The sequence below is a fragment of the Melitaea cinxia genome, chromosome 9 (genome assembly GCF_905220565.1).
Source record: "Melitaea cinxia chromosome 9, ilMelCinx1.1, whole genome shotgun sequence".
NCBI lineage: Eukaryota > Metazoa > Arthropoda > Insecta > Lepidoptera > Nymphalidae > Melitaea > Melitaea cinxia.
In genome coordinates, this window is record NC_059402.1 from 16471968 (window position 1) to 16485921 (window position 13954).

The window sequence follows — 13954 nt, forward strand, 5'->3', positions numbered from 1 at the left end:
TTTCTTTCTGACAGCTCGCTAAAAAGACATTAAGCTCTCGAATTGAGGTTAAAGACCGCTGTGTCAATTTTGTTAGGCAACGTTTATTTAAAAAAGGTTGAACGAGAGCACCGAGGGTTCCTTCCGGATAAACAAAATTATAACAAAAATTTGTTTTCTCATAATCTTAATTTGTTTATACTATATAATGAGGTTTATAGATATTTTAATAATTGAGGAATCGTATTATTACTATAATTTATTAATAATATTGAATACTAGAAATATTTATTATATACTCGTACTAGCTGCCCGGACAGACTTCGTTCTGTTAAAAGTTAATAGTAAAAATTAATTTTTTAAGTTTTTCAAAATATATTTATAAGTATTAAAACCTCCCGTGGGCCTTAAGGAGCATAAAAAAAATAGCCGAATTGGTCGAGTCGTTCTCGAGTTGCACTTAGCAACATTCATTATTATTTATATAGATTTTAAAATAATTTCTATTAATAGAAATCACGTGTGGTCTTAATAGTCGTAAAACTCAGACAGACAGACAGAACTCTCAAAATTGTATTTTCATATCAAACCATGTACAGATTTACCAGCTAAATCCTAAAGTAAAAACACATTAATACTTTTTGGATTCATAATATTAAATCTGGATATAACAATGATTTTTACTTTGGAATTTTTATCTGTACATTTTATTTTCATTTCTAAATCCTCAACAGCGCTGAAGTATACATGTAAAGAGAGTTGTGTAGAAAGGACTTATCTTTGTATATTGCTGTAAGTATAGTCTACTGAACAAAGGGCTGGAGGTTTTAATGCTTATGCGTATAAGCTTCACGATATTAAGGATTCTTTTGAGTTTTTTATAAAACATTTTAATTCGAATTGGAGTGGGTATAAGTAGCGATATTACAATGTTTAAGAAAACAGCTTTTGTATATATATATGTTGCAGTCAAAACTCTTAACCAGTCAAAAGCACTATTGACTAGCAAAATCAGTCAGAAGTACTTTTGACCGTTTGCTTTAGTCAATAATACTTTTGACTAAAATAACAGTTAAAAGTACTTTTGTCTAATGGAGCTGGTTAAAAGTACTTTTGACTAAATGATTCCGTCAAAAGTGGTTTTGACTGGTTGTATCAGTCAAAACTCTTAAAAAGTTAGGGTGGTCGATAAAAATAACGACAAACGGTAATATAAACTTTTATATTACTCATTATTAGTGGAGAACGTGCTGATATTAGAACAAAAATGAGTGACTACGAAAAGAAAGAAGGCTTTTTGCAAAGAATTTTAGCGATGGAAGATATGAAAGATAGTCATTTCAGTGTGATGACAAAAGAAAAATTTGAAAAGTTTGCAATGGATGTGGAAAATGCGAAATTTAATGAAAAGGAAACACCATTACAGTACAGTAAACTACAACGCTTTAACACATTGAAGTTTGTGGTATAAAAAAATTAGTTACAAACACAGAACCTGTCATATATTTTTGCCTGCTGAGTAAATCTACGACATTATTGATGCTGCTCATGTTTCTATAGGGCATGGTGGTCGTGATAGACTTAAGAATGAAACAGCAAAAAAGTACGCTAATGTTACAAAAGAAATGATTAATATATATGTCGGAGATGAAAGAAAGAGGGTATACTTTTCGGCTTGAAGGTATATTTCTCTTTCTCATCGTCTCAGAGTACTCAGTTTACTGTGGGCTTCAGTGGGTAATGTTGACTCAATAAATAAACAAAATTCAATGATATCACCAAATTATTATAACACAGGATTTACTTAACAGAAAGATAACGCAGCACGGAAGGCGGGATAGTTATTAGTTAAGGGGGCGAAGACTAACTTCTTAGTATTCGATGGTTTCACGGTTCAACGTGCGGGTGCCGAATCCATCGTGTGGCAGAGGGAGTAACTCAGAGCAGTGCCTAGGACTTGCGACCTAGGTGTAGGTTTAAGGAGGCCCCCTTTGAGATACGTATCAACGCTCACCTTCACTGCTCGAGTTATACGCCCCGCCTAGCCAAATTATCGCAATAGGTAATAATTAATTCGTTTGCACAAATAATTATTGAATGAGTCTAGGTTAAGCTACTAGCAGGATACAACAACTGTATCGTGCCAAGCCAGAGCCAAGACTGCCTTAGCTGAGGTGAAACCGTTCGTATTATACATGTCAGAACAATTCGAGTAATATAATAAATGGGGGTAGGTGACTATCGAACGATGTGCTAGGTGGCGCGTCGATCACCCCACTACTCTAACAGCTAATAATTGACAACTGACATTATCTGAATACACCCAAGTCAAACACTTGACGTTCCGTATTCATACTCTGCGGCATATATTTATCAATGTGCGAAGTATGCCAAAGGAAGAAAAGCAAGAAAAGGATGGGTCAGGTTTAGAAACCGATCCTGCACACTGAAATGAACAGCCGCTGCCAAGTCGATCTGATTGATATGCAGTCGCAAGAAGATCGCGGGCATAAATTTATTATGGTTTATCAGGATCATTTGACTAAATTTATTCACATCTAACGAGTTAATAGTGCTTTTGACTGACCCTTTTTTGCAGTTAAAACTACTTTTGACGGAGAGCTCCAGTCAAAAGTATTTTTAACCGCGAATTTGCAGTCAAAAGTACTAATAACCAATAATTTTCAGTCAAAACCACTTTTGACCAACTTGTCCAGCCAAAAGTACTTTTGACTGATTTCGCTAGTCAATAGTACTTTTGACTGGTTAAGAGTTCTGACTGCAACATATTTATTTATTTATTTATTTATTTATTAAAGGATAATCAACAAAAGATACATAGCATAGCATACTTTAGGATGATCCAATAAAAAAGAAAAAAGATTAAAAATAAAAAACAAAAATTAAAAATGAGAAAACAACACAACACGTTGGAATCGAATACAATTAACAAATTACCACCACAGATTAGTATAAATGTATCTTGCTAATTACCACGTCAAGTCAAAATAGTAAAATACAATGTTAAAATTATAAGATTATCGAATATCCAAACTGTAATACGTCAAATCATAAAATTAAAATTAAATAAATATATATCAGGACATAGTATAAAACAAAGTCGTTTCCCGCTCTCTGTATGCTTAGATCTTTGAAACTACGCAACGGATTTTAATGCGGTTTTCTTTAATAAATAGAGTGATTTCAGAGGAAGGTTTATATGTATAATATATGCATAATATAGTAGAGGAACACTGATAGATTTAGAGGTTTCTAATGTGATGTCTTAAATAAACACCATTTTTTTGCACTTACATTGCTAATATTTATTATCTATACAAATAAACAAAATTGGAGTGTCTGTTTGTAATATTAAAATAACCGCTTTTTACCTAATGAATATGAATGTTTACACGATACATATACCAAAATAGCATTTCTTAGAATTTTTGTCTGTCTGTCTGTTTATTCCGGCTAATCTCTGAAACGGCTGGATCGCTTTCACTGGCAGATAGCTAATATAATAAGGAGTAACTTAGGCTACTTTTATATTACAAATTTATTTATTTTATAACTTTGTGAACTGAACAAGAACTTTTTTTATTAAATTCCATGCGGACGAAGTCGCGGTCACAGCTAGTATCATCATCATCATTACAGCCTATACAGTCCACTGCTGGACATAGGTGAACTCATGTGTTTGGCCCATAGTCACCACGCTGGGCAGGCGGGTTGGTGACCGCAGGGCTGGCTTTGTTGCACCCAAGACGCTGCTGCCCGTCTTCGGCCTGTGTATTTCAAAGCCAGCAGTTGGATGGTTATCCCGCCAGCGGTGGGCTAGTATATTATATATTTATTATTAGAATTGCACCCGTGCAAAGCTGGGGCAGGTCGCTAGTTAATATTAAGATTATCTTTAAGTTAATGCTATTGATTTGGGAATGACATTCGTAATGACATGAAATAACTTGCTCGAATATTTTTATTAGAAGTGGATTACGTAGTTGTCTGCCTTTGTTACCACCATAACTTTTTAATGACATTTTCTGGCAGTCATAGTTGTAACGGTACTATATAGACTATGGTACTGTATAGAAGTGGTGTCATCACATCTTACTAGACATAGAAGAAGAAAGACTCTGCAGTAGAATTGGGGTACAAAGTTTTAGTAACACTTACATACCCGTTTGTATTTAAAAAAAAAATTATATTTTTGTACTTTTAGTGTATTATTTTAAACTGAAAATAAAATCATTCTTTAAATATTATTATTAGATTAACGATGCCTTATTTAAATTTCAATATACTTACATATGTAAGTATAAGAAAAAACAATGACGATGGAGGGTAGCTTTATAATATAAAACTACTAATTATTCTGTGATATCACTTCGCAAGCAAATATAGTTAAAGTCATGGACAATATGGTCTTCGTTCTATCTTTATATATTTGGGACACATGTTCGGAAAAAAACAGGACTCGGCAAATGTCCAATATTTGATATTACCTGATGTAAGTCAGATGGGATGGTCCTAGTGAAGTATTCGAAGCGTGCCTTGTTCGATAGTTCTGGTGACGTCGAGAAGAAAGAGACCTGTTGAATAATAAAAATATTCTACGATATATCTTAAGTTTTTCTTTTCTTTTTTAATTGTAAGACAAAGTCGAATGGTTCTTAACTGTGCAAATTTTTTGTCCACCATCTAATCTATAATGTAATAAGCGTACGGCCACCTCTACCTCTGACCTTCAGCAGAAGTTCTAGTTCATTTTACTCACCATAGGATTACAAAATATAAGAGAGTAGAATTATTTAGCTGTGATCCTCTATAAGGTTCAGGTACTTCCCCGGACGAGTAGCTCCGAATTTTGATTAAGATATTTTCTGCTGTGTCCTGCTGACTGCGCTATATTGTTATATATCATAATATATATAACTAATATCAGATATCATAGTCGTATATCCTATCTTAAATACGGTGCCACTTAGTCCACAAATCTTTGTTATTTATATAATCCATCCATAAGAATATATAACTGACAGGCAGGAGAAATAAACCATCATGTTAAAATCAATAAAGCGTATTCACTAGCTTCGAAAACATAAACCATTCTCCAACAAAAGAATCATCCATTTATTCCTCGATATAAATGGAATACAGCAAAATTCGACATTGATGTATGACCATGATACATCATTGACAGAACATGCTGTTATGTAACATTAATACCCATTATTGTGTAGTAGTGTGTGTACTATAACTGACATAAGGCACAGGAGGAATTATCTTGCACAAAATCTGGGGAAGTACCTTGAACTTACAGAAGATCACAGCTACATAATACTGCTTTCAAGCAGTGTTGTGTTCCTGTGGTGAGTAAGGTGACCAGAGGTCCTAGCCTTACCATCGGGTAAACCGTACGTTTGTTGGTCAATCTAGTTGTATTAAAAAAGTACCCCAGAGAGCGCGTACCGCCGTTGGTCTGGTTATCATATCAGACACTTAAAAGTGATTCTATTACTCATAATGGAGCATTGAGCGGCGTGGTTGAAAAAACTCCAACCCATCTTTTATTCATGGTAAAAATTTAACTGGAATCTTGTAGTAATCTACTAGGATTATTTGCTATATAAAGAAAAGAAACCTTTGCCCAAAAGTGGGCCATACGTGGTTATAGGCTGTTTAAATTCAGTTTAGATTCGTAAGAGAAAATGAATTAAAGGAAAATGTAAAAAAGATATCAAAGCCTCGGAAATTATATGAAAGCCGTTCGCGGTTTCGAGTATTTTTTAATTAAAACTTTCTTTTTCTTTTACAGACAAACACCTTTTAAGAGTAATTTAATCTTGTTAAGACAACATTCATTTGAATTTCAATTTGTATACTTTGAAACGGGAGATGTTTTTACGTCTTTTATTATAAATAGCTTTTTTAAAAGTAACAAGAGAATTTTGTTATCAAAATCGACTGAATTTTGTTGAACGATTTAAGAATTGCAGCAGTTGTCAGCGCTTTCTGCTGCATTGTTATGTGTTCGATGCTGAAATGAATCAGTGTATATTCGAAATATGCGTATATGTAGCTTATGATCAGTAACGGCGTTGTGATGCATCTGGTCTTGCGGGTATCCAGAAGTTACGTTAAGTTAGTATATATATAATTATTATTTTTTAGTAGCCATATTTTATTTATCAAGCTATCGCAACAACTGCTACATGTTCTTAATTGTTCTTTTATATATGAAATTACGGATATCATTTATTGATTATTGTTCTCTCTTCCACTATTAGAATTATTATTATTAGAATTATTAGAAAACTTTAGGGCCCGGCTAGAACAAATCCAGTTGTTTTCGAGTATTGCACTTAGCAATAAATGAAGAAATTAATTTTTATTTTCACGTTTAGTGACAACGTAATGCATAGTAGCGTAGCACAGATAAAGCTACGCGTTACGAATAGTCTAATATTATAAGCCGCCTATTTTACCACGTATAATATCAATAGGTTCAGATTAGACTTTCCATTATCATCGTTCAGTTGTTCTACATAATGTTCATACTTTTGAAATATTGTTTATGAACTCAACACGATTCAATGTAATTTATCAATTTATTGCTAAAAGTTAACCAACTAATAGTAATCGATATTGCTGCTGGAAAATTGTAGAGAAATTTATGCTGCCTGTAAATATCATTAACGTCTATAGTAATTTATTTTATACAAAATTTTTGGTTGGCATCTATAGTCAAACATTATTATCTATTCTAATATTATAAAGCTGAAAAGTTTGTTTGTCTGAACGATTGAATCTCAGGAACTATTAGTTAGAAATAAAAAAAATATATTTTTGAATTGGATAGTCTATTTACCGATGAAGGTTATGGGCTACATATTATTTTAGTATGTATTTCACTCAAATTAACGCGACTGAAACCGCGGTGCCCAGCCAGTTATTTTATAAACGCATTTACCGGACTATACTTGAACTTGACTGATATTACATAACCAAATAAAGAACGTAAAAATGTTTCCTTTATGTAATAAAGCCCATTTGTTCTTTTGTAACTACAAAGGCGGAGGTACTAGGAAAACAGATGCCGGAAGAGCATTACATTCCTTTGTATTTCACTTTAAGAATAAGTACGGTAAACATTTCGTGCGTGATTCTGGAATCTTACATACAGAATCCTTGACCTCAGTATTTAACGGTGTAAGGGTTCCTTTACATTAAATATTTCAACATAAGTAAAAGCTTGTATTATTTACTATTTCATTAATTTTTAATGTAACATAAGACTTGTTGTCTCTTCTGAACTGCCAAAGATTTTTCAACTATCAATAATATTGATTTCAAAACATTTACGAGTCATTCTTAAAAAAAAATATGGCACATGGCACAGGATTTATTCTGCTCAAAACTCTAGCAGCCCGACTGGGGTAGTACCTCGACCTTACAGAAGATCACAGCTAAATAATACTGCTTTCAAGCAGTATTGTGTTCCTGTTGGTGAGTAAAGTGACCAGAGCTCCTGGGGGGATTGGTGATTGGGTCGGCAACGCGCTTGCGATGCTTCTGGTATTGGCGGCGTTTAAAGACTACGATAATCGCTTATCATCAGGTAAACCTTACGCTTGCTTGCTAACCTAGTTGTATAAAAAAAATCATTACCTGAGGTATTTTAAAAAGTCGCAATAAGTTCGCAACTTGTACTGAGGTGACGCTTGACGCAGCACCAACTACACCGGAAATCACCTTCCTCATTGCTGTCGCGTTGCAAGCGTATTCTGCATCATCGATGTTACTGATCGAACCTAGAAAAACATCAGAATTAATATAACATATGTGATTTTTTTTAGTTAATAAATTCTATTCTATTTTTTTTTTGACTTTTTTTCTATTTAATTAATTCGACTCTATTCCTTTTTCGTTTCTTTTCCTTTCTTATTCTTCAATCCTAATATTAATTTTTTTTCATTTTTTTTGTTAAGTTTTAAATCGCGATATCTTAATATGTATTTGTATTCGTCTTTACTTGGGAAGGGACATTAAACGTTATTTATTATTATAAGTATAGTTTACTTTCCTTTAGTGTTCCAAAATAAATAATTACACTTGCAGAATGGTCATTGTCAATTTACCTTTTATTCTTTGTAAAGTATCGTAATAGACTAGTGCTTTTAGCCTTTGAAAATGGTAAAAAGTAAAAAAAAAATTATAGTAGGATGAAACCTTGATATATTTTATTTCATATTTTCCGATTATATCAGAGGTCTGTTGAATAGGGATATCAATTAAGGAAAACATTGTCAAAATACGTTTTTAGTCTAAGGTTACAAATTGTGTTATAATCAAACGGTACATTACGGTTTACCCTGTAATATCCCAATACTGGGCATAGGCCTCTTTCCCCATGTAGGAGAAGGATCAGAGCTTAATCCACCACGCTGCTCCAATACGGGTTGGTGGATATATTCCCTACTATGAGTAACGATCGCTATCAGGTGTACATGATAACAACCGGGACCGACGGCTTAACGTGCTCTCCGAGGCACGGTGGGGAGACCCACAAGGACTGCACAAAAACCCAGACCACAAACACCTGTATGGCCAATACAAATGTTTGTCATGTGCGGGGATCGAACCCGCAACCGCCAGCGCAACAGGTACAATCCATGGCTGTGACCGTTGCGCCAACGCAGCGTCAACGGTACATTATTGTTTTGAAATTTCCGATTTTTCAGATTATGTTGTAGAAATCTTAGAAACAGGCTTGTTGGGAATGTCAAAATGAAAATCACAACAAGTCACATGTAGCATTAATAGTGAAATGAAAGCTTGAAATTTCTGTCATATTGTGTCTGATTGACTGTAGGATGGCTGTAATACAATTTTCAGAGGCACTCGAATATGTAACCGAGTGGAGCGGTAAAGCATTAGCTCTTGCTAAATATTTTTATCGATAAATCTCAAGTAACTTGAGACTTGTCGATTAAAATATTGTGCGATTTCTTTTATAAATTCTTTGTTTTTTTTTACAGGATGAGAATGACTAAACAATAAATAGCTTTCAATTATAAAAACGATTTATTTTAAATTGCAGTTCACAGATTTTGAGTGGGATAATTAAGACAAGTTTTGAAAGTTCTTAGTTTTAGTATTGTTCGGAATTATTATTTTATCCGTCAACCCGCATTGAAGCAGCGTTGTGGATTAAACTCTGATCTTTCTCCTACATGTGGAAAGAGACTTATGCCCAGCAATGGGATATTACATGCTGAAGCGTTGCAATTTCTTTATTTATAAGAGAAGGGGTCTTTGGTATTTGGTCATTTATAGACCTTTAAATAATTTTACCCCTACAGTACAAATAATGTAATATTTAATTTATCACTCGATGCACAAAAATACCATCATTTTTATAAACGTTAAAATATTTTTGAGTCAGAAGTATGACAAAAAAACTAATCAACATTGTTTAAAAATAAAATTTACCTTTAATAAAATCCACAGCCATTTCTAGACCATACGTGTCTCTATCACAATCATCGAGCACATGAGCACCAATCACAACACCCGGGATAAGTTTCAATTTATGATTAATAAAATCAAGGGTATATAGCATCGTCTCCAAAGCCTGGACCCCACCTTGAGGCATCACTGGCCCACATGTCATATTATCCGATCTTTCATGGACCATCATCAGACCACCGAGTACTAAATCTCCTTCTATCACAGCTTCCCTTTTGATAGGCCAGTGCTGATGCTTTTTATTCAGTTCACTCATTTGGTCTTTTGACATATTTAACCAATCATTTTGCCTATCATCGACGACCATATCATAACCGATCAAGCTTTTATCTAAATGGGCCTTTTCTCTGAAACTAACGAGAGGATCATAGTATGAGTATTTTAATTTTCTATCCACCAATGGTTCCAAAAATGGGGGTTCAGTTTGCTTATGTCGATGTCTGTGGTGGTGCCTCGTGGTTGGGCTGATTTGAAAGTCATCTGATAATTGGGTGCCGTGTTTCATTTCGGTATGCTGGAGTGTGAGGAGCAGCGTCGTGGTCGCCAACCAGGCGTGGCTGGGACGCATGTTAGTATGGTCTTACTCATGCCATTGCCGGTGAATAACGTTGACTTATTTTCTAATAAAACGCCTTCATTTTAATCTGTAACAAAAAAAAGATATGTTTCATTATTTTAACTCTAATTAATACATCCGTATGTTTTATGTCGGTCTATCTATACATATTTCTAAAACGTAAAGCACAATATATTTTTCAAAACAAGGGATTTTAGAAACCAAGGAAAATCATACAGGAGACCGTGATGGGGAAAATTCCGCATCCTTTTAATCATACTCATTTTCATTACGTAGTACACATAACATGTTTATCTTCTTTTCCCTTTGAGTACAACCATAAGCATTATTTACAATTACCTTTAAATTATTTTATATAGCAGGCTTTACTCTTAAGCCTTTTCAGCCAGATAAACCTTCCTGTATCCGCGTGAAAAAATGTAACACGTAAACCCGCGCATGGTCTGTGGGACCGAAAGTGTTAAAGCCCTTTAAGTAGATTATTGAGTAAAGTATCATCATTAATTAAGCTTGAATTAAGAAAGGAATATGTAAAACATATAAAAAAAACAAAGGATTATACAAAATATTAACTTTTACTACCACCTAACAGTCTTTACATTGGATTTTTTTTATAAATCTCACTAATTAAAAAAACTTCAAAGAATATAGATATTAAATTAATTTTTAAAGAAAATATACAGAACTAAGTCAAAACACATTTTAAACTAATTGAGATGACTCAACTGACTAATCAGAATATATCATAATAGCATGATCTGAATAAAAATATTTTTTTAATTGATGCAATTATACCGACATTTATGACTTTTGTTAGTGAGCCAATAATAACAACGCCCCATTTTGTAGTTTTTTGTTGTAACAGTCTCAGGGCTATCTATTTAACAAATTGTATTAATTATATGCCTTATCAATTTTGATTGACAAGTGCTCTTCTAATGCATTCTTCGTGCATTTCTCAAAGAAATTCTTACCTAATTTTATGACACGTATACCCGCGTTGGTCTGACAAATCAATAATTGTTGTGAATACAAACCGAGTTGTGTTGCATGTACGAGCTATTGCGGTTCAAATATTAAGCTACCAAAAATTTTACAGTGCCAACGTTTTCCTGTTGAAAAAAAAAACGGGCAAATGTATATCGTCGGTCTGGCAGACCAACGCGCGGATGTAGAAAGGTTAAGAACGTAATAAAGTCAGTATAAACATTCAAAGTAATAGTACCTTTCATGCCTACGTTATTAGATCTCAAACCGTTTGTCAAATATAATTTTTTTTCACATTTCTTCCACTTTCACTTTCTCTTTGTTTACCTTCCAAATAAAATATTGTTTCCATAAAGACGTTTGTAGTGTTGATCTTAAATATATTTTTTATTAAGTTCGTTGTCATGGAATTTTATAAATTGCTTTGGAGCTTTGTGCGAAGTCGGCATCTGTTATAACAGCTTACATTTCGTACGAATAAAACTGTCAGATCTGAATACTTGCAAGATCTCAGTAAGGAGTTAAGGAATTCAGTGTGAAGTATGTATATTATTACCCGAAAGCGCAAAGTCAAAGAGAGTGTTGTGTTTGTGATCTGTATACTAGAAAGGGTGTCCATTCTAGTGTGTTCCACCATCAAACACATCACTCATCATCATCATCACTTCAGCCTATCTCAGTCCACTGCTGAACATACCCCTATACAAGTTCGCGCCAAAAATGGTGTGAACTCATGTGTGTTGCCCATAGTCACCACGCTGGGCAGGCGGGTTGGTGACCGCAGGGATGGCTTTTGTCGCACCGAAGACGTTGCTGCCAGTCTTCGACCTGTGTATTTCAAAGCCAGCATTTGGATGGTTCTCCCGCCAACGTAACCACGCAACATCACACAGAGATAAAGTAAATTGATAACTTGTCTTGATATGCCATTGATATTAGGTTGAACAAATTTTTTAAATAGTTGACATTTGTTACTGACAATGCATGCTATTATACGTTTTGAAAGTTTTACGTACATATTGTTTCAATTCTTCTATGCATCTAGTATAATATTTCATACCCATAAATATTATTACGATTTCGCGTCCCAATCATTACTCATCTGGAACAATCAGACATGCTTATGAATCGGCACTTAACTATAAACGTCAGCTCACTATAATCTTTACCAGAGAATTATTACTATCATCTATTACCGTTTTACTATAAGAATCAACAAGCCACTCAAATTCGTTTTTGTTCACGTTTAATGGACGACGAGTCTGACTAAAATGGTTTTGATAAATGGTTAGAGCAGCTATTTTATTACGTTCAAAGTAATTTATTGTTTGGCAAAATATTCCCTCGCGAGTAGTGTATGGGTTGTCGTATTGAGTGCCAACGATTTGATCGATGACACTCATGCTTGGTGCAGACTGGTCGAACAAAGCGAGTTTACAACGAGTACATTTATATCAAGTATTGTTGGTAATTTTTTTTTTTTTTTCGTATAAAACGTTGATAGATATATGGTAGCTTTTAAATGGTCAGTTTCGTGTCTCCAAAAAATAGTTATTTTGATTTATTTATTTATCTATTTATTTAAGGTGAATTTAAAGTTATAATAATACACAATTAGAATTTATACATATTAGAAAATTACAAAAACCAATTAAAAATTCACACAGATAGACATGAAATAGTAATTAAGGCATAAGTTGAGCTCGCAACAGAAACAACTTATACACATATTGATATTGGTGGTACACATAGTAAATATTTATGTAATATACTTATAATAATACTAGCATGGTTTTATTCTAGTTCAAAATAAATGTTTGAAATTTAAATTTTCTTTGTGGGATTTTACCATATTTTTAAATCGAAATCTGTTTGTTAAGACAAATGAATAAAAGAGCTACTTTTATTTGTTTGTATATTAGATTAACTATAGATAGAGGTATTGAGATTGGATACAACCTTACTATTAAGAATGATAATACATGCAGGAGTCAAAGATATAGCATTAGTATACTCTACGTGTGTGTGATTTCGATTTTATATTGTACGTATAACAGGGATGCCTGCATCATTTCATTCTCATGTTTAATAAATACATTTTATTAGGGCTACTTCGTATTGAGATGTAGCTTTAGAATTTATTTATGGAATTTTTCGATGAAATCTGTGTGGCCTATACAAATGTTTGTCATGTGCGGGGATCGAACTTGCAACCGCCAGTGCAACAGCCACAAACCAGTGCTGTGACAGTGCGTGTTATGTGTACCTATTTATCCTTAATTCCTCAATACACGTAAGGTCTATCAAAGGTTGGATTAGCGCAATAAGCATTCTTTTCTAGGCGACTGTACAACACGCAGAAAAGGATGTTTGTAGTTGTCAGTAAAAATGATGATAAAATAAATATTAATTTCAAATATAAAAAAGATAATATATTACGCACATGTAATAATATACAATAAATATGTACACATTTAGACAATAAAGAGACAAAAAAATTGTTATTAATAAGAAAGGCAATTAGTTCATAAGACAGAAAAAGTATCCTTATATTTAAGTGTAGGGTAGAAATGTTTTCTTTTATCAATATCGTAGGCGTATCCTATTTAGCCATAATTTATTTTATTTATTTATTTTGTTTCAGACATAAGTAGTCCATATCTTAATGTTAGTATTACAAAAACGACTTATATCTAATGTTAGTAAATCAATATAAATATGAATAGAAGTAAATAAAGATATCAAACAACAAATAAAATCAATACAAATCAATAACAAGCAAAAGTAAAAGTAATAGCTATCTGGACACGACCCTCGTCAGTCAGAATGTAGCCGTATCCAGTGGCGCAGTATTGCTGAGTCCCAGCGGTCCGCCAG

General features: G+C 33.5%; 1 protein-coding gene across 1 annotated transcript in view; it reads right to left on the bottom strand.

Moving 5' to 3' along the window:
- The window catches only part of LOC123656189 (metabotropic glutamate receptor 2-like), a 122874-nt gene extending 112793 nt beyond the window's left edge, over positions 1-10081 (bottom strand). Inside the window, exons 1-3 of the mRNA XM_045591893.1 lie at positions 9478-10081; positions 7654-7796; positions 4488-4574 (exon numbers count right to left, since the gene is read on the bottom strand). Of these exons, the coding sequence (XP_045447849.1) occupies positions 4488-4574; positions 7654-7796; positions 9478-10081 (834 nt within the window). The remainder of the gene's footprint in view (positions 1-4487; positions 4575-7653; positions 7797-9477) is intronic.
- Between the last annotated feature and the right edge of the window lie 3873 nt (positions 10082-13954).